Source organism: Rhinoraja longicauda, chromosome 7 (assembly GCF_053455715.1).
Source record: "Rhinoraja longicauda isolate Sanriku21f chromosome 7, sRhiLon1.1, whole genome shotgun sequence".
Taxonomy (NCBI): Eukaryota; Metazoa; Chordata; class Chondrichthyes; order Rajiformes; family Arhynchobatidae; genus Rhinoraja; species Rhinoraja longicauda.
The window spans coordinates 43,241,335-43,266,002 of NC_135959.1; the positions used below are offsets into that span (position 1 = coordinate 43,241,335).

Consider the following 24,668-nt stretch of genomic DNA (forward strand, 5'->3'; position numbering starts at 1 on the left):
CCATGTACCTGACCAAATGTTTCTTAAACATTGCAATAGTACCTGCCGCAACTACCTGCTCCAGCTGCTCGTTCTTTACACCCTCCCCCTTTGTGTAAAATAAAATTACCCCTCAGGTTCCTATTAAATCTTTCCCCCCTCAACTTAAACCTATGTTCTCTGGTTCTCGATTCCCCTACTCTGGGCAAGAAACTGTGCGTTTACCTGATCCATTCTTCTCATGATTTGGTACACATCTATAAAATCTATAAGATCAACCCTCACCCTAGCCTGCTCAACCTCTCCCTATCGCTCAGTCCCTCGAGTCCTGGCAACATCCTCGTAAATCTTCTCTGTACCCTTTCCAGCTTGACAACATCAGCGGGTCAGGCTGCATCTCTAAACATAGAGAGATGACGTCTCAGGTTGGGATCCTTCTCCAGTTTGAAGAAGGGTCCCAACTCGAAACGTCACTTGTCCATTTTCTCCAGAGATGCTATCTGACCCGCTGAGTTACTCCAGCACTTTGTGTCCTTTTGTGTAAACCAGCACCGGCAGTCCCTTGTTCCTACACTCTAGTTCTGCAGATCTCTTGCTGAAATAAGGTAATAAACATTAAATGCAATCAGGTGTGAGGCCAGCAACCAGAAAAGCAGGAGACAGCCAGGAACTACAGCAATGGGATGTGGTGAAAGTATCCTGACTCATAAAAAAATGTTTGACCATATGAGGAAACATGAAGGGGAAAGTGAGAACACAAAGAAGGAACTCACTGAAGTTCTGGTCACCAGTTAAACCTAGAAAGGTTGTAAGACTTTGTATTAAGGAAACACCTGTGTGCGATGGATGCAGTTTTGCACATCGTAAGGAAATAGGGATTAGCGCATTTTGTACTGTATCATTTTGTTGAACTGATCAATTATTTTAGTGTTAAGGTATAAATTGTAATTGATTCTGCAGTTTCTCTGAGTCAGCGGCTGACAATGGGTGAATTCAGGTGCCCACTGATCTGAACCTGGTATTAAATGGCAGCTGAGAGGGGCCTGAAATAAGCTTGGCTGTTGTCTCACTGCCCACTACAGGAAGCAGCCTTACTTCCACTTCGTGCCAACTCACGACAGTGCAGTGAAAATAAGCAGAACACAAGACACCTCTTGTAATTCATTTACATACCCTAAGCTCCCTTTCAACCCTCCCTGCCACTTTCAGTGACTTTGTACCCCTGGTTTTCTCTGTCCCTGCACACCTTCCAGAACAATAACCTTCCTTCTATCTTTGGTGTAAACCAACATCTGCACAACCTTCCTTCTCTTTTGCCTCTCCTCGTCTTGGTTCTCCTCACTCTTGACAGGCAATGAAGGGACAAGTCTGGTGTGCTCCTTCTTCAAGGAAAAGCTTTCTCCATCCAGTCTTCCCCGGCCTGTATATCCCCTTCCACGACTTTGGGCCACATGGCGGTGCAGCGGTAGAATTGCAGCCTTACAGCGCCAGAGACCCGGGTTCAATCCTGACTACGGGTGCTGTCTGTACAGAGTTTGTACATTCTCCCCATGACCTGCATGGTTTTTCTCCGGGTGCTCCAGTTTCCTCCCACATGCCACAGACGCACAGGTTTATAGACTAATTGGCTTGGTAAAATTGTAAATTCTGTCTCCTGTATGTGGGATAGTATTAGTGTGCGAGGATTGCTGTTTGGCACGGACTCGGTGGGCCAAAGGGCCTGTTTCCGCACTACATCTCTAAACTAATGAAAGTTCTGGAGTACCTCAGTGGGTCAGGCAGCATCTCTGGAGAACATGGGTAGGCGATGTTTCGTCCCGACCCGAAATGTCACCTATCCAAAACTCTTGTGGACCCAGACTGAGTAGATTCAACACATAACGTTTCTCCTGGCTGAGTATCAGCAGTCACAGCACAAAAAATAAAAGGCTGGGCATTCAGGATAGAAATTAGTCGTTTCTACAAGGAAAAGTCAAAATTTCCAAGGGAGCTGCAGAGGTTCTCTTGCTCAGTATTTTCATGAGATTTTTGGGAAGGAGGGGTAAGTGGTAAGAGTTGCTGAAGTAAAGGATCAACCATGAACTCTATGAATGCTGGAGCAGGTGTATGTTTCACTCTAGACTTTACTTTAGACTCTAGATACAATGTGGGAACAGGCCCTATAGCCCACCGAGTCCACGCCAACCAACTAACACTATCCAACACACTAGGGACAATTTGCAATTTTACATAGCCAATTAACCTACAAACCTGCACATCTTTGGAGTGTGGGAGGAAACCTGAAAACCCACACGGACATGGGGAGAACGTACAAACTCCTTACAGACAGCACCCATAGTCAGTAGACACAAAATGCTGGAGTAACTCAGCGGGTCAGGCAGCATCTCAGAAGAGAAGGAATGGGTGACGTTTCAGGTTGAGACCCTTCTTCAGACTCAAGAAAGGTCTTGACCCGAAACATCACCGATTCCTTCTCTCCTGAGATGCTGACGTGCTGAGTTACTCCAGCATTTTGTGTCTACCTTCGATTTGAACCAGCATCTGCAGCTATTTTCCTGCACTCATAGTCAGGATTGAACCCCAGGTTTCAGGTGCTGTAAGGCAGCAACTCTGCTGCTGTGCCACTGTGCCACCCCATAAAAAGAGGGGGGGGCCTGGATTTGAACTGGGGACCTCTTGAGATGCAGTCAAATGCTCTACCACTGAGTTATACCCCCATACTTTTATCATATCTCCCTTCAGACTTCTCTTTTCATAGAAGATAACAACCCCAGCCTTTCAAATTGATTCTTGCGATTTTCAAGGTTTCAATACAATACAATACAATACAATACAGAGCTTTATTGTCATTCGGTACCGAGATACCGAACGAAATTACATTTCCAGCAGTCACAGAACACAACAAAAAAGAAAAGAACACAAGACACACGACCCCAACACAAACATCCATCACAGTGACTCCAAACACCCCCTCACTGTGATGGAAGGCAACAAAACTTCCACTCTCTTCCCCCCACGCCCACGGACAGACAGTTCGACCCCTACCGAGGCGACCGACCCGCACCGCCCCCGCAAGGGGATGGAAGTCCCCGCGGCCTAGCCGCACCGGGCACTGAACCGTCCGGCGGCCGAGCCATACCGGGCGATGGAAGGCCCCGCGGCCGAGCCGCGCCAGCGATGTTAAGTCGCTCGGCCGAGCCGCACCGGGCGCTGCTAAGTCCCGCGGCCGAGCCGCGCCGGCGATGTTAAGTCCAGCGGCCGAGCCGTGCCGGGCGATGGAAGTCCCCGCGGCCGAGCCGCACCAAGCGCTGAACTGTCCCGCGGCCGCACCGAGCGATGGAAGGCCCCGCGGCCGAGCCGCGCCGGCGATGTTAAGTCCAGCGGCCGAGCCGTGCCGGGCAATGGAAGTCCCCGCGGCCGAGCCGCACCGAGCGCTGAAACGTCCCACGGCCGTACCGGGCGATGGAAGGCCCCGCGGCCGAGCCGCGCCGGCGATGTTAAGTCCAGCGGCCGAGCCGCGCCGGGCGACGGAAGGCCCCACGGGCGATGGAAGGCCCCGCGGCCGAGCCGCGCCCCGAGGAAGAGACCTAAAAAAAGAAAGGTTTCCCCCACCCCACCCCACCACTCCCCACCCCACCACCCCCCACCCCACCCCACCCCCCTGCACCCCCCACACATACACAGCCAAAAGCAAAAACAAAAACCATCCCAACACCAACACACAAACAAAAAAGGAAAAAAGACAAACAGACTGCCAGCAAGCCGCAGCTGTTAGGCGCAGCCACACGTGACACGTTTCAAGGTCAAGGTCAGTTTATTGTCACATATACCAGAAGGTACAGTGAAATTTGAGTTACTCATTCCAAGTACCTTTCCCATAATTATTTTCTGGACACATTTCTGATGTCTGAACATCCTTCCTAGGTCATGGCGACCAGACCAGGACTGAACACAACTGATGCCAGACCAGTGTTTTATAAAGGCTCAGCATGACCCTACTGTTTGTAGATTCTGTTCCACTCTCCTTTAAGCCCAGAGTTGTGCAGGACTCATTAACCACCGTTTCAACCCTCCCTGCCACTTTCAATGACTTTGTACCCCTGGGTTTCTCTGTCCCTGCACCCCTTTCAGAACAATAACCCTCCTTCTCTTTTGCCTCTCCTTGTCCTGGTTCCCTCTCTTGAGAGGGGAAGAAGGGGAAGGCTGGTGTGCTGCCCCTCAAGCAAAAGCTTTCACCATCTAGTCTTCCCCTGACCCGGAGATCTCCCGCCTTGACTAAAGTCAGATGTTTGAGATTCAACGGTTCGCCCTCAGTATCTTGTTTATTCCAGTAAGACTGCAGACAGCGTGAGAAGATTTTAAGCGAGATACAAGAATTGCAAATTTCCTTCGGACTGGATATGACATTTTGGAGACTTGGAAGTTGCAACTTGGCACTGGAATGTGGCAACTCTCTGCGTGCTGTTCCAGGAGAGGATCTATTGTGCTCAGGTATATGACTTGACTGGATAACGTGCAGAATAAGCTTATAACTGTATCTCTGTACACATTACAATAAAGAAACCATTGAACTGTTGAAAATGCTCTCTGTTGATGAGTTTCAGCAGGGTTGGAGAATTCTAACCCATTCTCAAATGAATGTATTGCACAACTGGATGATTCCTATTACCTCGCCTGCTTTCATCAGTTCATTTCCTTTCCTAAAACATTGCACGTTTTGTCCATTTATTCGATCTATGTAAGAGGCGAGGGGAAGGGGAGTGCCAGGAGGTCTGAAAATGGAGCTGGAACCAACTGGAAGTGAGAGAGGGGGTCTCGCAGAGGGAAGTGGGAGGGGATCTCACAGAGGGAAGAGGGAGAGAGGGTGTGAGCTAGAACATGGGGGATCAGTGAGACCCTCTCTCATTGCTCCCTCTCTCACTCTGCCCCTCTCTCACTCTACCCCTCGCTCACTCTCCCCTCTATGAAACTCTCCCTCTCTCACTCTCCCTATCTCCTGCAAGCCCTTCTCACTCTCTCTCTCTATCTCTTTCACTCACCCCCTCTAAGACACCCTTTCTCACTCTCCCTCTCTCCCTCTGTAATTTCTTCTGCTCTACAACTCTTCCACCACATTCTTACCAAGACACTCCTGCAGTCACCTGTCCTTCCTCATTACAGCTTGACGCCACCATCTCACCCCATGTGGCTTCCAGCTCCATTTTCAGGCCTCCACCTCTCCGTTGCCAGCTCCTGCCTCTCCCATCCCCTTGCCTCTTTATACTGGGGTATGTCCCTTACACAGATCTAATAAATGGTCCAAAGGTGCAATGTTTTCATGAAGGAAATGAACTGTTGAAGGCAGGCAAGATAATAGGATCACCCATTGAAAACATTTTCAAAGTAGGCATACCTTGAAGAGATTTGGCAGGGAGCATTAACATGGAGATGGCTTTTTTTCCCCATGCTGTCTCTTGTGTCTGTAAGACTGAGACTGCATTCTTTGTTCAGCATCTGAACCAGAAGAGTGTTTCCACTGGGACTGACTGCCATTGTATGTTGATGACACATAAGCTCAGCATAGGGCAGCACGGTGGCACAGCAGTAGAGTCGCTGCCATACAGCGCCAGAGACCCAGGTTCGATTGTGACCAAGGGCCCTGTCTGTATGGAGTTTGTACGTTCTCCCTGTGAACGCATGGGTTTTCTCCGGGTGCTTCGGTTTCCTCCCACATCCCAAAGACATGCAGGTTAATTGGCTTCTGCAAATTGTCCCTCGTGTGTAGGATAGAACTAGTATAAGGGTGATCGCTGGTTCGCACAGGCTCGGTGGGCCAAAGGGCCTGTTTCCACACTGTATCTCTAAACTAAACTAAACTAAAATCAGCAGGAAATCTGTGAAGTGACCATATTTCCTCCCCCTGTTTTCCTCTAGGAAGTTCCCTAAAACTTGCCTCCAATGCCGCAATGTCTGTGGTCAGTAGCAAACGCACGGTTTTTCCTACTGACGTCAAAAGATATTTCCCAGAAAGTTATCATGTTTTCTGTGGCAAGGACTTCTCTATTCCTGACATTATAGCTATCAGGCATCAATTCCCAATAGCTGCACAGGCTTGTCGAGAGCAAGAAGCTTCCTCAGAGGCAGCAAATGAGGAAGCACTCTTAAAATATCAGAGTGCATGCATGATTAAATTGCAAAAATAAAAATCCCTTTTAATTTGAAATATTTGTCCACGGAAATAATAAAACATAAAAAAGCACACAAAGTGCAGGAGTAACTCAGCAGGTCAGGCTGCATCTCCAGAGAACATGGATAGGGAACATTTTGGATCTGGAATCAGTTCCTGTGGATTGGAGGGTAGCTAATGTTATCCCACTTTTTAAGAAAGGAGGGAGAGAGAAAGCAGGGAATTATAGACCAGTTAGCCTGACATCGGTGGTGGGGAACATGCTGGAGTCAATTACTAAATATGTGATAGCGGCGCATTTGGATAGCAGTAACAGGATCGGTCCAAGTCAGCATGGATTTACGAAGGGGAAATCATGCTTGACAAATCTTCTGGAATTTTTTGAGGATGTAACAAGTAAAATGGATAAGGGAGAGCCAGTGGACGTAGTGTATCTGGACTTTCAGAAAGCCTTTGAAAAGGTCCCACACAGGAGATTAGTGGGCAAAATTAGAGCACATGGTATTGGGGGTAGGGTATTGACATGGATTGAAAATTGGTTGGCAGACAGGAAACAAAGAGTAGGAATTAACGGTTCCCATTCAGAATGGCAGGTAGTGACTAGTGGGGTGCCGCAAGGCTCGGTGCAGGGACCACAGCTATTCACAATATATATTAATGATTTAGATGAAGGAATTAAAAGTAACATTAGCATATTTGCAGATGACATAAAGCTGGGTGGCAGTGTGAACTGTGAGGAGGATGCTATGAGGATGCAGGGTGACTTGGATAGGTTGGGCGAGTGGGCAGATGCATGGCAGATGCAGCATCATGTGGATAAATGTGAGATTATCCACTTTGGTGGTGGCAAGAACAAGAAGGCAGATTATTATCTGAATGGTGTCAGATTAGGAAAAGGGGAAGTGCAACGAGACCTGGGTGTCCTTGTACATCAGTCACTGAAAGTAAGCATGCAGGTACAGCAGGCAGTGAAGAAAGCTAATGGCATGTTGGCCTTCATAATGAGAGGATTTGAGTGTAGGAGCAAAGAGGTCCTTCTGCAATTGTACAGGGCCCTGGTGAGACCATACCTGGAATATTGTGTGCAGTTTTGGTCTCATAATTTGAGGAAGGACATTCTTGCTGTTGAGGGAGTGCAGCGTAGGTTAACGAGGTTAATTCCAGGGGTGGCGGGACTAACATATGATGAAAGAATGGGACAACTGGGCTTGTATTGACTGGAATTTAGAAGGATGAGAGCAGATCTTACAGAAACATAAAATTATTAAGGGATTGGACTCGCTAACTGCAGGAAACATGTTCCCGATGTAGGGGGAGTCCATAACCAGGGGCCACAGTTTAAGAATACGGGGTAGGCCATTTAGAACAGAGATTTTAGAACAGACTTTTTCACCCAGAGCGTTGTGGATTTGTGGAATTCTCTGCCTTAGAAGGCAGTGGGGGCCGACTCACTGGATGCATTTAAAAGAGAGTTAGATAGAGCTCTTAGGGCTAGCGGAATCAAGGGATATGGGGAGAAGGCAGGAACGAGGTACTGATTGTGGATGATCAGCCATGATCACATTGAATGGCGGTAGTGGCTCGAAGGGCCGAATGGCCTACTGTTGCACCTATTTTCTATGTATCTATCTATGTATCTATGAACCTTCTTCAGACTGATTGTGGTGGGGGAGAGGAGAAAGTTGGAATGGAGGTTGGGACAGAACAAAGTCTGGCAACTGACTGATTAATACAAGTGGGAAGGGTTGTTGATTGGCAGATGTTTGGACAAAGGCCAGAGATGATAATGCAAAAGGAGTGAGATATAGAGATAAAGATAAAAGAGGCACAAATGTGTAGCCAGAGGAATATAGGTTGCAGGGGATGGGGGGGGGGGGGGGGGAGAAAAGGAGAAATCGGTGCAAATCTAGGTGGGGCACAGGCAATGGGGGGGGGTGGGTGGAGGGGTAAGAAGATGTTTTTTTGTAAGTTCGTTACCTAAAATTGGAGAATTCGATGTTTATACCACCCCCTCACAATTACTTTGGTTTAGTTTAAATATACAGTGTAGAAACAGGCCCTTCGGCCTTCAGAGTCTGCACTGAGCAGCGATCCCTGTACACTACCACTATCCTACACACATTAGGGACAATTTACAATTTTACCAGGCCAATAAGCCTATTAGCCATCTTTAGAGTGGGGGAGAAAAACCGAGGCATCCGGAGAAAACCCATGCAGGTCACAGGGAGAAAGTACAAACTCTATACAGACAGCACCCGTAGTCAGGATCCAACCCATGTCTCTGGCACTGTAAGGCAGCAACTCTACCACTGCGTCACCGCGCCACACCACTTGTAGCCACCTATCACTTGCCAGGCTTTATACCACCTACACCTCTCTTCCAGCTTTCTCCCCCCATCCCACCGCCCGCCAACCCTGCCACCAACACTGTTCTATGTTCTATACATAAAACTGGAAATGTGCAAGAGTTAAAAATCTAAAACTGAGATCCATTGCAGGCCCAGAGCTGTGGGAGAGTCAGAGAGGGCCTGCTGGTGCCAGCGCATAGTGCAGAGCCAGAGGAGAGCACGTTGGGTGCGGAAAGAGAATTGTTGTGAGAAGCGGTGGATTGAGTACAGCTACCTGAAAATGTGCAGGTCCAGCAGCGATAGATTGTGCTGTTTCTATCTAAGGGGGCACTAGCCTCACGTTCACCGACACCGAGAGTAAACACAACTCATTCGTCGTTCTTTGCATTCTGCTTTGCACAACAGCCTAGCAACAACCATGGAAGTTCACATCTGTAACTCCATGGATTACGAAGAGTTTGTCGGTAAATTTGGGAATGTGGTCGAGAGATGTCCAATGATCGCGGCTGCAGTTTGGTCTCATCGTCCCTTCGCAAGTCTGGAAGCATTGGAAAATGCCTTTGAAGACTTCATAGATTCATTGCCTCCATCTGGTAAGAATGCGCAGATCTATTTAAAAATTCACTATAGGCATATTAAATATAAACTGCACAGACCTCAGTTGAACACGACTGTGATAAGGTTTCACATTTATCACGAAAGCCCAAATCAAAAGCAAATTGTAAACCTATGGTAAATCTAAAAGGAAAATTACCATTATTTATACAGGCAGCAAAGGTCCAGAACTAAATTGATATGGAATGTATCATTGAGTGTTTCAACCGAACAACATAAACAACAGTTTCTAAAAAAATTTAAACTAACATTTGAAGCTAGCCTAACTAAGGAAGAGATGGAAACCTCGTTTCATATTTAATCATCACAGTAAAATAATTACAATGGAAGACTTGTCGAAACGGTACTACCCTGTATTAAACACTGGGGCCCATGTCCTGCTCTCAGCTTGCAGATGAAAAGCATTCGCCATTACTGATACGTGGAAGATAATATGAAGTTAAAGCTTGAGAAGTATAAATTTGTTTGTTTCAATAATAGGAACAAATTTCTTCCTGCACTAAACCAGCATAAACAGCATTGAGCTGGCATTTTAAGTCTTCGGCAATATTTTGCAACAAGACATTAATTCGCCCTGACTCATTAAGATATTTACTTGTCCACACCACAATGACACTGCTAAATGTTACAACATATTATTTATAATATACAATATACAAATTTTACAACACTGCACATATTATTTTAACCGTTGGGCTTTGGGTGGAGAGGGTATCGACTAGCTGACCCGATTCTGATCAGAGTCCGGTAGAGATAGTCCAGAAACACTGGCCACTTATCCACCATTACGTCTCCAGTGAGAAGACATGTTAGACTTAACCAGCAGGGATCCTCCTCAGTATCAAAAAAGCTTTAATTTCCTTCCACAAATTCACTTCAACTGCCCCTTAAATAACATAGAATAAGGAACAGTACAACACAAGAACAGGCCTTTCGGTCCACTATGTCCGTACCTAACATGATGCCGTTAAACCAGTCTCCTCTGCCTGTAAGAGCCTCTTAAATGCTTTTACCATATCTAGTTCCACTGCCATCCCGAGCAGCACGTTCCAGACACTTGCCACTCTGTGTAAAAAACAACTTGCCCTGGGGTCAGGTAGCATCTCTGGAGGACATAGACAATAGACAATAGGTGCAGGAGGAGGCCATTCGGCCCTTCGAGGCAGCACCACCATTCAATGTGACCATGGCTGATCATTCCCAATCAGTACCCCTTTCCTGCCTTCTCCACATACCCCCTGACATCGCTATCCTTAAGAGCTCTATCTAGCTCTCTCTTGAAAGCACTCAGAGAATTGGCCTCCACCACCTTCTGAGGCAAATAATTCCACAGATTTACAACACTTTGACTGAAAATGTTTTTCCTCATCTCCGTTCTAAATGGCCTACACCTTATTCTTAAACTGTGGCCCCTGGTTCTGGACTCCCCCAACATTGGGAACATGTTTCCTGCCTCTAATGTGTCCAACCCCTTAATAATCTTATACGTTTCGATAAGATTCCCTCTCATCCTTCTAAATTCCAGTGTATACAAGCCTAGTCATTCCAGTCTTTCAACATACGACAGTCCCGCCATTCCGGGGATTAACCTAGTAAACCTACGCTGCACGCCCTCAATAGCAAGAATATCCTTCCTCAAACATGGAGACCAAAACTGCACACAGTACTCCAGGTACGGTCTCACTAGAGCCCTGTACAACTGCAGAAGGACCTCTTTGCTCCTATACTCAACTCCTCTTGTTATGAAGGCCAACATTCCATTGGCTTTCTTCACTGCCTGCTGTACCTGCATGCTTCCTTTCAGTGACTGATGCACTAGGACACCCAGAACTCGTTGTACGTCCCCGTTTCGTAACTTGACACCATTTAGATAATAATCTGCGTTCCTATTCTTACCACCAATGTGGATAACCTCACACTTATCCATATTAAACTGCATCTGCCATGCATCCGCCCACTCACACAACCTATCCAAGTCACCCTGTAACCTCATAGCATCTTCCTCACAGTTCACACTGCCACCCAGCTTTGTGTCATCTGCAAATTTACTAATGTTACTTTTAATCACTTCATCCAAGTCATTAATGTATATTGTAAATAGCTGCGGTCCCAGCACCGAGCCTTGCGGTACCCCACTAGTCACTGCCTGCCATTCTGAAAGGGATCCATTTATCCCCACTCTTTGCTTTCTGTCTGCCAACCAATTTTCAATCCATGTCAGTACCCTACCTCCAATACCATGTGCTCTAATTTTGCCCACTAATTTCCTATGTGGGACCTTGTCGAAGGCTTTCTGAAAGTCAAGGCACACGACATCCACCAACTCTCCCCTGTCCATTTTCCTAGTTACATCCTCAAAAAATTCCAGAAGATTAGTCTAGCATGATTTCCCCTTTGTAAATCCATGCTGACTTGGAACGATCCTGTTACACTATCCAAATGTTCTGCAATTTCATCTTTTATAATTGACTCCAGCATCTTCCCCACCACCGATGCCAGGACATAGATACATGAGTGATTAGTTCACAGAATGCAATAAATAGACTGAATTATATAGACTTTCATTTCACTGCATATCTTGTATGTATATGTGACAAATAAGGTAGACTTGACTTGACCTAAAAGGACATAAGTGCTGGAGTAAGTCAGCAGGTCAGGCAGCATCTCTGGAAAACGCACTGACTTTTATACCTACTATTATAAATGTATTCCATATTTCATTTGCCATATTTTATTCAGTATGCATGTGTACATTTGAGAGAAGGAGACACAAGACACTGCTGTTGCTGGACTCGTGAGCAAAAGACAAAGTTCCTCCGGCACTCTGTTTTTTAAATTCGAGGGATTCAATTTGCTGATCAGCCAGCAGGTGGTGCTATGCTCCTATTGAATGAGAATGGATCTCATTCCATAGATTTGACAGAAAAAACCTAACAATTCCACAAAGAACTGCTAAATCTTCCCCATGTAAATGCCAGCAAGTTTGTGATTTCCTCATAAGCACTCAAAAATGTGAAAGTCAAAAACTCTCAAGTGGTTAATCCCAGAGTCTATCAGCGCATCCTCAGGGGAATCATTTTGCCTTGTAATATAGTCATAGAGCCATACAGCATGGAAAAAGGCCCTTTGACACAACCTGCCCATGCTGATCAAGGTGCCATATCGAAGTTAGATAGGAAAGGTTTAAAGGGAAGGTGATCAAATGTGGGCAAATGGGACTAACTTAGATACGGCACCTTGATCAGCATGGGCAGGTTGTGTCAAAACAGTACCTGTTCAATTATCTTTTAAATGCTGTTTTAGTACCTGCCCCAATTACCTCCTCTGGTAAATCTTCCATATACCACCACCCTCTGTGTGAAAAGTTGCCCCTCAGCTACCTATTACATTTTTCCCCTCTCACTTTAAACCTATATCCTCTGGCTTTTGATTCCCCTACTCTGCGCATTCACCCGATCTATACCCCTCAGAGATTTTATGTACCTCCGCAAGATCTCTCCTCAGCCTCCTGCACTCCAAGGAATAAAGTCCTAGCATGCCCAACCTCTCCCTATACTCAGGCCTTCAAGTCCTTGCTAAATCCTCGTAAATTTTCTGGAAAGCGATAGGTGGAACAGGTGGGTGGAGGGAGGGGTGTGGATATTTAATTAGCAGATGGGTGGATTAGGTGACAAAGGCTGGAGGTGAAAGAAGAAAAAAGGGTGTTAGAGAAGCTGTGTGATAATGTAATGCAACCCCCCCCCCCCCCCCTCACCTGTAACCATCTATCACTCGCCAGGCTTTTTCCTGCCCCAACTTCTCTATTATAACTTTCTCCCCAGAGAGAAAGTACAAATTCCGTGCAGATGCCATAACTAAATGGATGCCAGATTTCAAATGATGTATTTTTGTGTTTTTAAGGGAAGGTGGGAATCTTGCGATGTCACCCCGACCTTGCTGGGAGAGATCTGGTCCGGGGAACACTCTCATCTGAGTCCCGGAGAGAGCAGAGTCAAGCTGGAATGACCACTCTCACTCTGACCCAGCGGTCCCAGCTGAGTGAGTTAAATGCTTCATACAAGAACAGGTTCCACTTCCCCTTCGTGATCTGTGTCAGGATGAATGACACGGTCACCATAATCCAGCAGATGACCATCAGGATTCACAACAGCCTGGAGTGGGAGCATGAGACGGGCATTGGAGAGGTCAAGAAGATCTGCCATCTGCGTCTGTTGGACATCTTCAAACAAGTGCCCCCCAGCACCAAGCAATAACACCAGCACGGGAAATGGAAGTCGCAGTGGGTCATAGACCTCCCTGTTTGGTCCACAACCCAATAGAGTCAACATAGATGACTTTGGCCCACCATGCCCATACTGACCAATGGAAATCGGAGTGGGTTATACTGCCTCGTGTTTGCCTCACCACCCAATAAAGTCAAAGCACTGCCACAGGCCAGAATGTGATAGCGTAATGTAAACTGATAATTGATGGTCGGCACGGTCATGGTGGGCCAAATGGCCTGATTCCATGTTGTATCTTTAATTCGTTCATTCCTGCACTAACCACAGACCTTAGTTTGCGTAGTCTAAAATCGTACCAATCTCCGTTATACCTCCACAGTTTCCTTCGGTAGAAAATTCCAACCATTCATTGTCCTCAAAACGAAGAAACCAGGAACATAGAACAATACAAGACTCGATCAGGCCTGTCAGCCCATATTGTCCACAATGAACCCAACACCAAGATAACAGCTCTTCTCTGACTGCATATGATCCATATTTCTATATTCTCTACATCCATGTGCCAATCTAAAACACCATTCTTGTATCTGTCATCACCACTACCTCTGGCAGCACATTCCAGGTACCCACCACCCTCTGTGTAAAACACTTACGTCACACATCACCTTTAAACTTTTCCTCCCTCACCTTAAACGTATGCCCTCCAGTCTTTGATAATTCCATCCTGGGATAAAGGTTCAGACTGTCTACCATTTGTATGCCTCTCATAATTTTATATATTTCTATCAGGTCGCCCCTCAACCTCCAGCTTTTCAGAGAAAAAAAATCCTAGTTTGTCCAATCTCTCCTTGTATACAATACTCCCTCTACCAGGCAGCATTCAGATAAACCTCCTCTGCACCCTCTTCAAAGCCTGCACCCTTTTCCTGTAATGGGACAACCAAAATGGCACGCAATACTCCAAATACGATCTAACCAAAGTCCTATGAAGCTGCATCATGACTTCGGGGCTCTAATAGTCAAGGCTCTGACCAATGAAGGCAAGCAAAGAACGGTCTCGACCCAAAACGTCACCCATTCCTTCTCTCCAGAGATGCTGGCTGTCCCCCTGAGTTACTCCAGCTTTCTGTGTCGATCTTCGGTTTAAACCAGCATCTGCAGTTCCTTTTTACACATCCTTCTTCCTCTCTCGGTCCTGAATAGCGAACCATTTATATCGAGTTCCCAACTCCTGATTCTAGACTTCTGCTATCAATCTCTGTATTAGCTTTGTCTCATTCTTCTTAGAGAGTAAAGTTGTGTAGAGAATATTGGGAGGAGTGTCAGAAATATTCACAACAACCAAAAACAGCGATATACATTCTCTGGAATATTGTAAAACATGAAAGGATCTTATGCAATCTAGAATTTATTTCACAAAATCTTTAATTGGACTTTACTGGACTTTATCTTGCACTAAACGTTATTTCTTTTATCCTGTATCTGTACACTGCTGACTGCTTGATTGTAATCATGTATTGTCTTTTCGTTGACTGGATAGCACGCAACAAAAACACTTTTCACTGTACACGTGACAATAAACTAAACTAAACTAAAACAAAACTAAATTGTGAATCAATTTGATGAGTTGAATATATTCTTTGATTTTATTGCATTTAATGCGTTAGAAATATTTATTTCTCATGCATTATCTTTCGCTCTTCCTTAAATTGCAACTGAAAGCATTGAAGAGAGAGACCACACACTGCCTTCCGGCCCCAGAGACCCAGATTCAATTCTGACCTCGGGTGCTGTCTGTACAGAATTTGTATGTTCTCCCCAAGACCTGCGTGGATTTCCCCATGTGCCTTGGCCTCTTGGAGTGACTCCTGGTACAGCCCCAGGCTGTTGCTGGGCCTCCACCATTGATGCAGTGATTCAGAGTGAGATCCTTCTTCAGACTCAACCTGACTGACCTGAAACATCACCTAACCATATTCTCCAGAGATGCTGCCTGACCTGCTGAGTTACTCCAGCAGTTTGTGTCTTTATTTTGTAAAACTGCATCTGCTGTTCCCTGCGTCTACATTCCCAATGGAACCCTGACAACAGTGATTAAACTAGAGGGGCAGAGACTATTGGAGGAGCTGAGCCAAGGGCATGGACGGAGATGGTGCCAGCAACCAGGGTTTTGTATTGGATTGGAGAAACCTTCAGGCCATGTGAGTTACGTGTATTTCTGAAGCAAGTTTTTTTTACAGAGAGAGTGGTGGGTGTTTAGAATGTGCTGCCGGGGTGGCATTGGAGGCTGATACAAGAATGGTGTTGAAAAGGCTTTTGGTTAGGCACAGGGATGTGCAGGGAATGGAGGAATGTGGATCACATGCAGGCAGAAGAGATTAGTTTAACTTGATATATTCTGCAGGGACTTCGTTGGCCAAATGGTCTGTTCCTGTGCTGTACTGTTCTACACTCTATGTTATAAAACTGTAAACATGCAGTCCAACAGATACAGATTGTCCAGCTATCGCTATCCTTGGGCTAGGTGGGTAAGTTTTTATCTAAGGGAGCACTATCCTCATGTTTACTGACACTGCGAGTAAACAAAATGTTCCTCGCTATTTGCATTCTGCTCTGTGCAACAGCCAAGCAACAACCATGGAAGTTGACGTCTTTAACTCCATGGATTACGAAGAGTTTGTCAGTAAATTTGGGAATGTGGTCGAGAGATGTCCAATGATCGCGGCTGCAGTTTGGTCTCATCGTCCCTTCGCTAGTCTGGAAGCATTGGAAAATACCTTTGGAGACTTTATAGATTCATTGCCTCCATCCGGTAAGAATGCGCAGATCTATTTATTTAAAAACTCGCTCTAGGCATATTAAATATAAACTCCACAGACCTCAGCTGTACACTACCGTGACAAGATTTCACTTTCACCACGAGAGCTGAAAAGCAAAAACAAAGTGAAATCTTACGGTAAATCTAAAAAGAAAATTACCATTATTTACACAGTCAGCAAAGCCAGAACTAAATCAATATGGAATGTATCATTGCAAAATGTGATTAATCCAGCATAAACAGCGTTGAGCTTCCAAAGTTTGGGTCTTCGGCAATAGTTTTAGCATAAACTAGGGCAAAGTATACAAAACGATATGAACATTCTATCGTATCATACTGCATTATATCGTATATTTTGCAATGAGACAATAATTTGTTCTGACTTATTAACATGCTTTTTTATCCAATCACGTTGACACCGGTTAATATTACAACAAAGCTCTCCACATATTATTTAATCGTTGGATTTTGGATGTAGAGTGTGTCGACCAGCTAGCAAAATTCTGCCTCCCTTAAACTTGGCCTCCCGTTACTCGTAAATACAAAAATTAGTTCAATATTTACTTCAACTAACCTCTTAGCATAAACTAGGGCTTCGTTTTTTAACTTGACCAGGGGTGGTAAGTTGGTGTAGTGGTAGAGTTGCTGCCTCACAACGCCAGACACCCGGGGTTGATCCTGGCTACGCGTGATAAATGTATGGAGTTTGTACATGCATTTTCTTTGGGTGCTCCGGTAAATTGTAAATTGTCCCTAGTGTTTAGGATAGTTCTAGAGTAAAGGGATCACTGATCGGCGTGGATTCCGTAGCCTGAAAGGCCTGCTTCCACACTGTACCTCTAAACTAAACTAAACTAAACTAAAATAGATTGAGTAGGTCACACAAACTGATAATCAGACTAAAAAAGACACAGAGTGCTAGAGTAACTCAGCCGGTCTGGCAACATCTCTGGAGAACATGGAGAGATGATGTTTCAGGATGGGACCTTCATTGTCAGACATGAAACGTCACCTATCCATGTTTTTTTTTGTAAACATCTGCAGTTCCTTGAGTCTCCAGAGCTAAATAGATGAAGGATTTAAAAGTACTTTTTTGTGTTTTTAAGGGAAGAAGGGAATCTTGCGATGTATCTCTGACCTTGCTGGGAGAGATCTGGTCCGGGGAACACTCTCATCTGAGTCCCAGAGAGAGCAGAGTCAAGCTGGAATGACCACTCTCACTCTGACCCAGCGGTCCCAGCTGAATGAGTTAAATGCTTCATACAAGAACAGGTTCCACTTCCCCTTCGTGATCTGTGCCAGGATGAATGACATGGTCACCATAATCAAGCAGATGACCATCAGGATTCACATCAGCCTGGAGCAGGAGCTTGAGACGGGCATTGGAGAGGTCAAGAAGATCTGCCATCTGCGCCTGAAGGACATCTTCAATCAAGTGGCCCCCAGCACCAAGCAATTTCACCAGCACGGGAAATGGAAGTCGCAGTGGGTCATAGAGCCCTGTGTTTGGTCCACAACCCAATAAAGTCAACATAGATGACTTTGGTCCACCATGTCCATACTGACCAAATGGAAATCGGAGTGGGTTATAATGCCTCGTGTTTGCCCCACCACCCAATAAAGCCACAGGCCGGAATGGGATAGCATAGTGTGAACTGATGATTGATAGTCAGTATGGCCATCTGTCACCACCACCTTCCAGGCAGCACATTCCAGGCATCCACCACCCTCTGTGTAAAAAACTTACCCCACACATCACCTTTAAACTTTTCCACCCTCACCTTAAACGTATGCCCTCCAGTCTTTGATAATTCCACCCTGGGATAAAGGTTCAGACTGTCTACCATTTGTATGCCTCTCATAATTTTATATATTTCTATCAGGTCGCCCCTCAACCTCCAGCTTTTCAGATTAAAAAATCCTAGTTTGTCCAATCTCTCCTTGTATACAACACTCCCTCTACCAGGCAGCATTTAGATAAACTTCCTCTGCACCCTCTTCAAAGCCTACACCCTCTTCCTGTAATGGGACAACCAAAATGGCACGCAATACTCCAAATGCGATCTAACCAAAGCCCTATGAAGCTGCATCATGACTTCTGGGCTCTAATACTCAAGGCTCTGACCAATGAAGGCAAGCGAAGAAGGGTCTCGACCCAAAATATCACCCATTCCTTCTCTCCAGAGATGCTGCCTGTCCCACTGAGTTACTCCAGCTTTCTGTGTCGATCTTCGGTTTAAACAGTATCTGCAGTTCCTTTTTACACATCCTTCTTCCTCTCTCGGTCCTGAGTAGCGAACCATTTATTTTGAGTTCCCAACTCCTGGTTCTAGACTTCCGCTATCAAATTCTGTAATAGCTTTGTCTCATTCTTCTTAGAGAGTAAAGTTGTGTAGAGAATATTGGGAGGAATGTCAGAAATATTCACAACAACAAAAACAGTGATATACATTCTCTTGAATATTGTGTTGGAATAAAACATGAAAGGATCTTATGGTATCTAGAATTAACTTCACAAAATCTTTAATTGGACTTTACCGGACTTTATCTTGCACTAAACGTTATTCCTTTTATTCTTTAACCTGTATCTGTACACTGCTGACTGCTTGATTGTAATCATGTATAATCTTTTCGTTGACTCGATAGCACGCAACAAAACACTTTTCACTGTACACGTGACATTAAACTAAACTAAACTAAAACGAAACGAAATTGTTAATCAATTTGATGAGTTGAATATATTCTTTTATTTTATTGCATTTAATGCGTTAGAAATATTTAAGTCTCATGCATTATCTTTCGCTCTTCCTTATGTTGTCCCAGAAAGCATTGACTAGAGAGACCACAAACTGCCTTTGCAAAATCCTCCACATCTGGGCGGTGGGGTGGTGCAACAACAGAGTCACTGCCTTCCAGCCCCAGAGACCCAGGTTCAATTCTGACCTCAGGTGCTGTCTGTACAGAGTTTGTATATTGCCAGGATGAATGACAGGGTCGCCATAATCAAGCAGATGACCATCAGGAATCACAACAGCCTGGAGCGGGAGCTTGAGACGGGCAATGGAGAGGTCAGGAAGATCTGCCATCTGCATCTGTTGAACTTCTTCATACAAGTGGCCCCCAGCACCAAGCTCTCACACCAGCACGCGAAATGGAAGTCACAGTGGGTCACTGAGCCCCGTGTTTGGTCCTCAATTCAATAGAATCAGCATAGATGACTTTGGCCCACCATGTCCATGCTGACCAAATAGACACCGGAGTGGGTTATAATGTCTCATGTTTGCTCCACCACCCAATCTTGTTTACATAGATGACTTTGACCCACCTTGTCCATGTCGACCAAGTTGGCATACAGGGCTAATCTCATTCTCCTGTATTTGACCCATAGCCCTCTAGATCCTTCCTTTCCATGTATTTATCCAAATATTAATTTGATACCATAGAATCATGGATTCATTGAGCTGTACAATATGGAAACAGGCCCTTCGGCCCAACTTATCCATGGCGATCAAAGATAGACACGAAGTGCTGGAGTAACTCAATGGGTCAGGCAGCATATGTGGAGAAAAACAATAGGTGACGCTTCGGCTCAGGACCCTTCGTCGGTCTGAAAGTAGGAGGTAGGGAGGAGGGGTGAGGCAAATAGCTGGAGGCGAGAAAAGACCAGGACCAAACAGGTCCGGCCACAAATTACTTCAGGCAGGGTGGTGACTTGTAGGCCCATTGTTGGCTAGGGAAGGTGTAATCTCAAGAGAAACAATGTGGAGACTGTGGAACTGGTAAAACAACTAGGGTGGAGGAAGGGGGCAAGTTAGGAGGAAGCAGGGGAGGGGAGCGTGAGATTAAGTTATTTTAAAGTAGAGAATTCAATGGGTTGTAAGGAAAGAACTGCAGATGCTGGTTTAAATCGTAGGTAGACTCGTTCGTTCACTCCAGAGATGCTGCCTGACCCTCCAGCAATTTGTGTCTGCCTTCAAAGCTGGGTTTTAAGCTACCCAAACAAAATATTGGGTGCTGTTCCTTCAATTTGCGTGTGGCCTCACTCTGGCAATGGGGGAGACCCAGAATTGAAAGGTCAAAGTTGCCTAACTGAGATAGTCCAGATTGTCTATGCTTCTCCCATCTCCATCCAAACCTTTCTTATCCATGTACCTGTCCAAGTGTCTTTTAAACGTTGTAATTGTACCTGGCTCTACCACTTCCTTTGTCAGCTTGTTCAATGTACACAACACAATCTACCCATAAAACTTCCTCACTGGTTACCTTTAAATCTTTCCCCTTTCAACTTAAAACTGGTCCATTTAGTTTTAGATTCATCTACCCTGGGGAAAAGATTGCTGGTGTTCACCTTATCTGGGCCCTTGATGATTTTTAAAACATTTCGAAATAGACTTTATTCAAGTAAATAAATATATATATAATATATGAACCGTGCAAAATAATTCATCCAACATTCAAGGAGGCTATAGATGCATCCAATAATTTCCCCAAGTCACAATTTTACCCCACACCCTTGCCACTCATGTGGTCCACTGGCGTGAATTTCCTTCCCTTATTTTGAGGGGCATCTCCACCACACCCTGCCCCCCATGCCCAGTACCAGAAGGACCCCAGACTGTAGCCCTCCCCCATAGAGCCTTGGCGTTGGCTGCACCAAGCTTCAGTGAATCCCTCAGCACGTACTCCTGCAGTCTGCAGTGGGCCAGTCGGCAACATTCCCCCACGGAAATCTCTTCTTTTTTTAATATCAAAAAATACTTTATTCCAGTAATAAATATTTACAAAACATTTTCTTTTCAAAAACTCCATCCGACATTCCCGGAGGTTATACATTTAATACAGATATTCATTGCCAGATTTGCACAGAATCCCTTCCCTTATTTGGAGGGGCATCTCCACCACACCCTGCCCCCCGTGTCCAGCAGCGGAAGGACCCTAGACTGTGGTCCTCCCCCACAGAGCCTTGGCGTTGGCTGCACCGAGCTTCAGTGCGTCCCTCAGAACGCACTTCTGCAGTCTGCAGCGGGCCAGTCGGCAACAGTCCCCGAAGGACAGCTCACTCCACTGGGAGGTCAACAAAGCTCGGGCAGACCAAAGAGTGTCTTTCACCGAGTTGATGACCTTCCAGCAGCACTCGATGTCAGTCTCTGAATGCGTCCCTGGGAACAGTCCGTAGATCACAGAGTCCTCTGTGACGGAGCTGCTCGGAATAAATCGTGACAGGGACCCCTGCAAACCTCTCCAGACTCCCTTGTCCAATCCACACTCTGTGAAGAGATGGGCAACCGTCTCCTCTCCATAGCAGCCGTCCCGAGGGCAGCATGCTCTGCTAGTGAGGCTCCGGTGGTGCAGGAAGGATCTGACTTGGAGGGCTCCCCTCACCGCCAGCCAAACCAGGTCTTGGTGCTGGTTGGTGAGTTCTGGCGATGAGGCATGTTGCCAGACAAGCTGGGCAGTCTGCTCTGGGAACCACGCCACAGGATCCATGGAGTCATTCCCCTGCAGTGTCTGCAGGACGTTCCATGCTGACCACTGCCCGATGGACTTGTGGTCAAAGGTGTTGGTCTGGAGGAACCTTTCCACGAGCGACAGATGGTGCGGCAATGTCCAGCTCACTGGCACATTGCGTGGCATCTGCGCCAGGCCCATCCTTCGCAACACCGGGGACAGGTAGAACCTCAGCAGGTAGTGGCACGATGCCCATGTGCATTGGCTCTACGCACCGCCTGATGCAGCCACACACGAAGGTGGCCATCAGGATGAGGGCGACGTTGGGCACGCTTTTACCCCCGTTGTCTGCCGACTTGTGCATTGTGGCCCATCGCACCCGGTTCATCGTCGACCCCCAGATGAAGCGGAAGACGGCCCGGGTGATCCCCGTGGCGTAGGAGGGACGGGCCACACTTGCGCCAAGTACAGCAGCCCCGAGAGCACCTCACACCTGATGACCAGATTTCTCCCTGTGAAGGAGAGGGAGGGCTGCTTCCACAACTCCAGCTTCTTCCCCACCTTGGCTATCCGCTCCAGCCAATTCTTGTCACACGCCTCAGCCCTCCCGAACCAGATCCCCAGCACCATCAAGAAGTCAGGCTTGATGGTGAAGGGGATGGAAGATCGGTCAGGCCAGTTGCCAAAGAGCATGGCCTCGCTCTTCCTGCGTTTTACCCTGTCCCCTGTGGCCGACTCAAACTGGTTGCAGACGCTAATCAGTCTGTGGACCGACCCTGGATCCGAGCAGAAGATGGCGACATCGTCCATGTACAGGGAGGCCTTGACCTGAGTGCCCCCACTGCCTGGCAGTGTCACTCTTCTTATGCTCGCATCCTTCCTGATGGACTCGGCAAAGGGCTCAATACAACAGACGAACAAGACAGGGGAGAGAGGGCAACCCTGCCTGACTCCAGACCTGACGGGGAAGCTGCAATCTCGCTCTGCTGGAAGGTCATCAAAGCTCGGGCAGAGATGATTTTATCAACCTCAATAATATCGAGGCTGTGGTAACATTCAGCTGTGGTAACATTCTTGTAAATCTCCCCTACACCCTTGCCTGCTTGATGCCATCCTTTCTACAGCCACACTCTCATTCTCAGCTGAAGGAAAGAGGCAGTAGGTGGCACTGTGTGCCTTCATAATTATCAAAGTCTGCTTGCCTATAGAACAAAATACTCTGTAAGTGGATCATTGTACGTTGACAGGAAATACAATTTGGACTTTAAGATGTAGTGCGGAAACAAATCCGTTCCCCCCCCCAGTCCATGCCGAGCAGCAATCACCCCATGCACTAGCACTAACCTACGCACTACGGACAATTTACTATTTTTTCTGAAGCCAGTTAACCTACAAACCTACAACCTGTATGTCTCTGGAGTGTAGTAGGAAAACGGAGCACCTGGAGAAAACTCATGCACTCATAGTCAGGATCGAACCCGGGTGTCCGGCGCTATACGGTAGCAACTTTACTGCTGCATCACTGTGCTGCCCAAATTATTTGACATTATTCCCAAAATGTTATGATAAAACATAGGGCATAGAACAGTACAGCACAGAAACACTCCTTTCGGCCACAATGTCCGTGCCGACATGATGCCTTGATAATCTAATCTCCTCTGCCTGCACTTGATCCATATTCCTCCATTCCCTGCCTAAGCATGTGCTTGTCTTAAAGCTTCTTAAATACCACTATTACAGTTGCTTCTACCACGATCCCAGGCAGCGTTTTCCAGGTATCCATCACCCTCTATGTAAAAAAATCTTGCCCACGTGTCTATTTCAAATTTTGCCCCTCTCACCTTAAAGCTGAGCCCTCTAGTCTTTAACATTTCCGATTTGGGAAAAACGTTCTGACTGTCTACCCTCTCAATGCCTCTCATTATTTTATATACTTCCAGCAGGTCTCCCCTCACCCTCCGGTGTTCCAGAGAATACAATCCAAGTTTGCTCTTAATAAGGGCTATCCATTTAGAACGGAGATGAAGAAAAACATTTTCGGTCAGAGAGTTGTACATCTGTGGAATTCTCTGCCTCAGAAGGCAGTGGAGGCCAATTCTCTCAATGCATTCAAGAGAGAGCTAGATAGAGTTCTTAAGGATAACAGAGTCAGGGGGTATGGGGAGAAGGCAGGACCGGGGTACTGATTGAGAATGATCAGCCATGATCACATTGAATGGTGGTGCTGGCTCAAAGGGCTGAATGGACGTATTGTATATTGTCTAATCCAAGTTTGCCTATGATATAAAGCATTATATTTTCTACATGAAGGTACCAGCCAACATACATAAATCATTAAAGTTAACTTGATCAAACAGCAAAGTGGTGGAGAAACTTCAAGACAGGCAGCATCTGTGGAGGGAATGGAAATGCAACGTTTTGCGTCTGGACCCTTCTTCAGACTGATTGATCCATTTCCCTCCACTGAGGCTGGAACGGTGGCACAGCAGTAAAGGTGATGCCCGACAGTGCCAGAGACCCGTGTTTGATCCTGACTACGGATGCCATCTGTACTTCGTTTGTACGTTTTCCCCGTGACCGCATGGGTTTTCCCTGGGTGCTCCGGTTTCCTCCCACATCAATGACAGACAGGTTTGTAAGTTGATTGACTTCAGTAAAATTGTAAATTATCCTTGGTGTGTTGGATAGTGGCAGTGATCGCTGGTCGGCACGGACTCTGTGTGCCGAAGGGCCTGTTTCCGCACTGTATCTCTAAACTAAACTAAGAAGCTGCCTGTCCCACTGAGTTCCTCCAGCACTTTGTATTTTGATTTCACTGTCCTGTTGCTTACACCCAGTGATTAAACTGGGGGGCGGGAGGGAGGGAGGGAGCTGCCGAGAACAAGGAGGGATCTGGCAGTGGAGGGCTGTGGGGGGTGGGCTGCCAAGAACAAGGAGGGACCCGGCACGGAGGGGGCATGCCACTGAGAACATGGAGTGACCCGGCGAGGGATGGGGGCCGCCAAGAACATAGAGGGACCTGGCAGGGGATGGAGAGGCCGAGAGCAAAGAGGTACCTGCGAGGCTCTAAC

The 24,668-nt window shown here is 46.4% G+C and overlaps 2 protein-coding genes across 2 annotated transcripts; both read left to right on the forward strand.

Annotated features, from left to right (window-relative positions):
• Positions 1-8,863: 8,863 nt before the first annotated feature.
• Positions 8,864-14,924, forward strand: LOC144595204 (2-oxo-4-hydroxy-4-carboxy-5-ureidoimidazoline decarboxylase-like). Its single transcript, XM_078402393.1, has 2 exons — positions 8,864-9,086; positions 13,009-14,924. Exons 1-2 carry the CDS (start codon positions 8,912-8,914, stop codon positions 13,359-13,361), a joined length of 528 nt encoding a protein of 175 aa, XP_078258519.1. The 5' UTR covers positions 8,864-8,911; the 3' UTR covers positions 13,362-14,924.
• A 1,036-nt stretch (positions 14,925-15,960) lies between these two features.
• Positions 15,961-18,835, forward strand: LOC144595525 (2-oxo-4-hydroxy-4-carboxy-5-ureidoimidazoline decarboxylase-like). The gene is made up of 2 exons (XM_078403046.1): positions 15,961-16,143; positions 17,256-18,835. Exons 1-2 carry the CDS (start codon positions 15,969-15,971, stop codon positions 17,672-17,674), a joined length of 594 nt encoding a protein of 197 aa, XP_078259172.1. The 5' UTR covers positions 15,961-15,968; the 3' UTR covers positions 17,675-18,835.
• Positions 18,836-24,668: the final 5,833 nt, after the last annotated feature.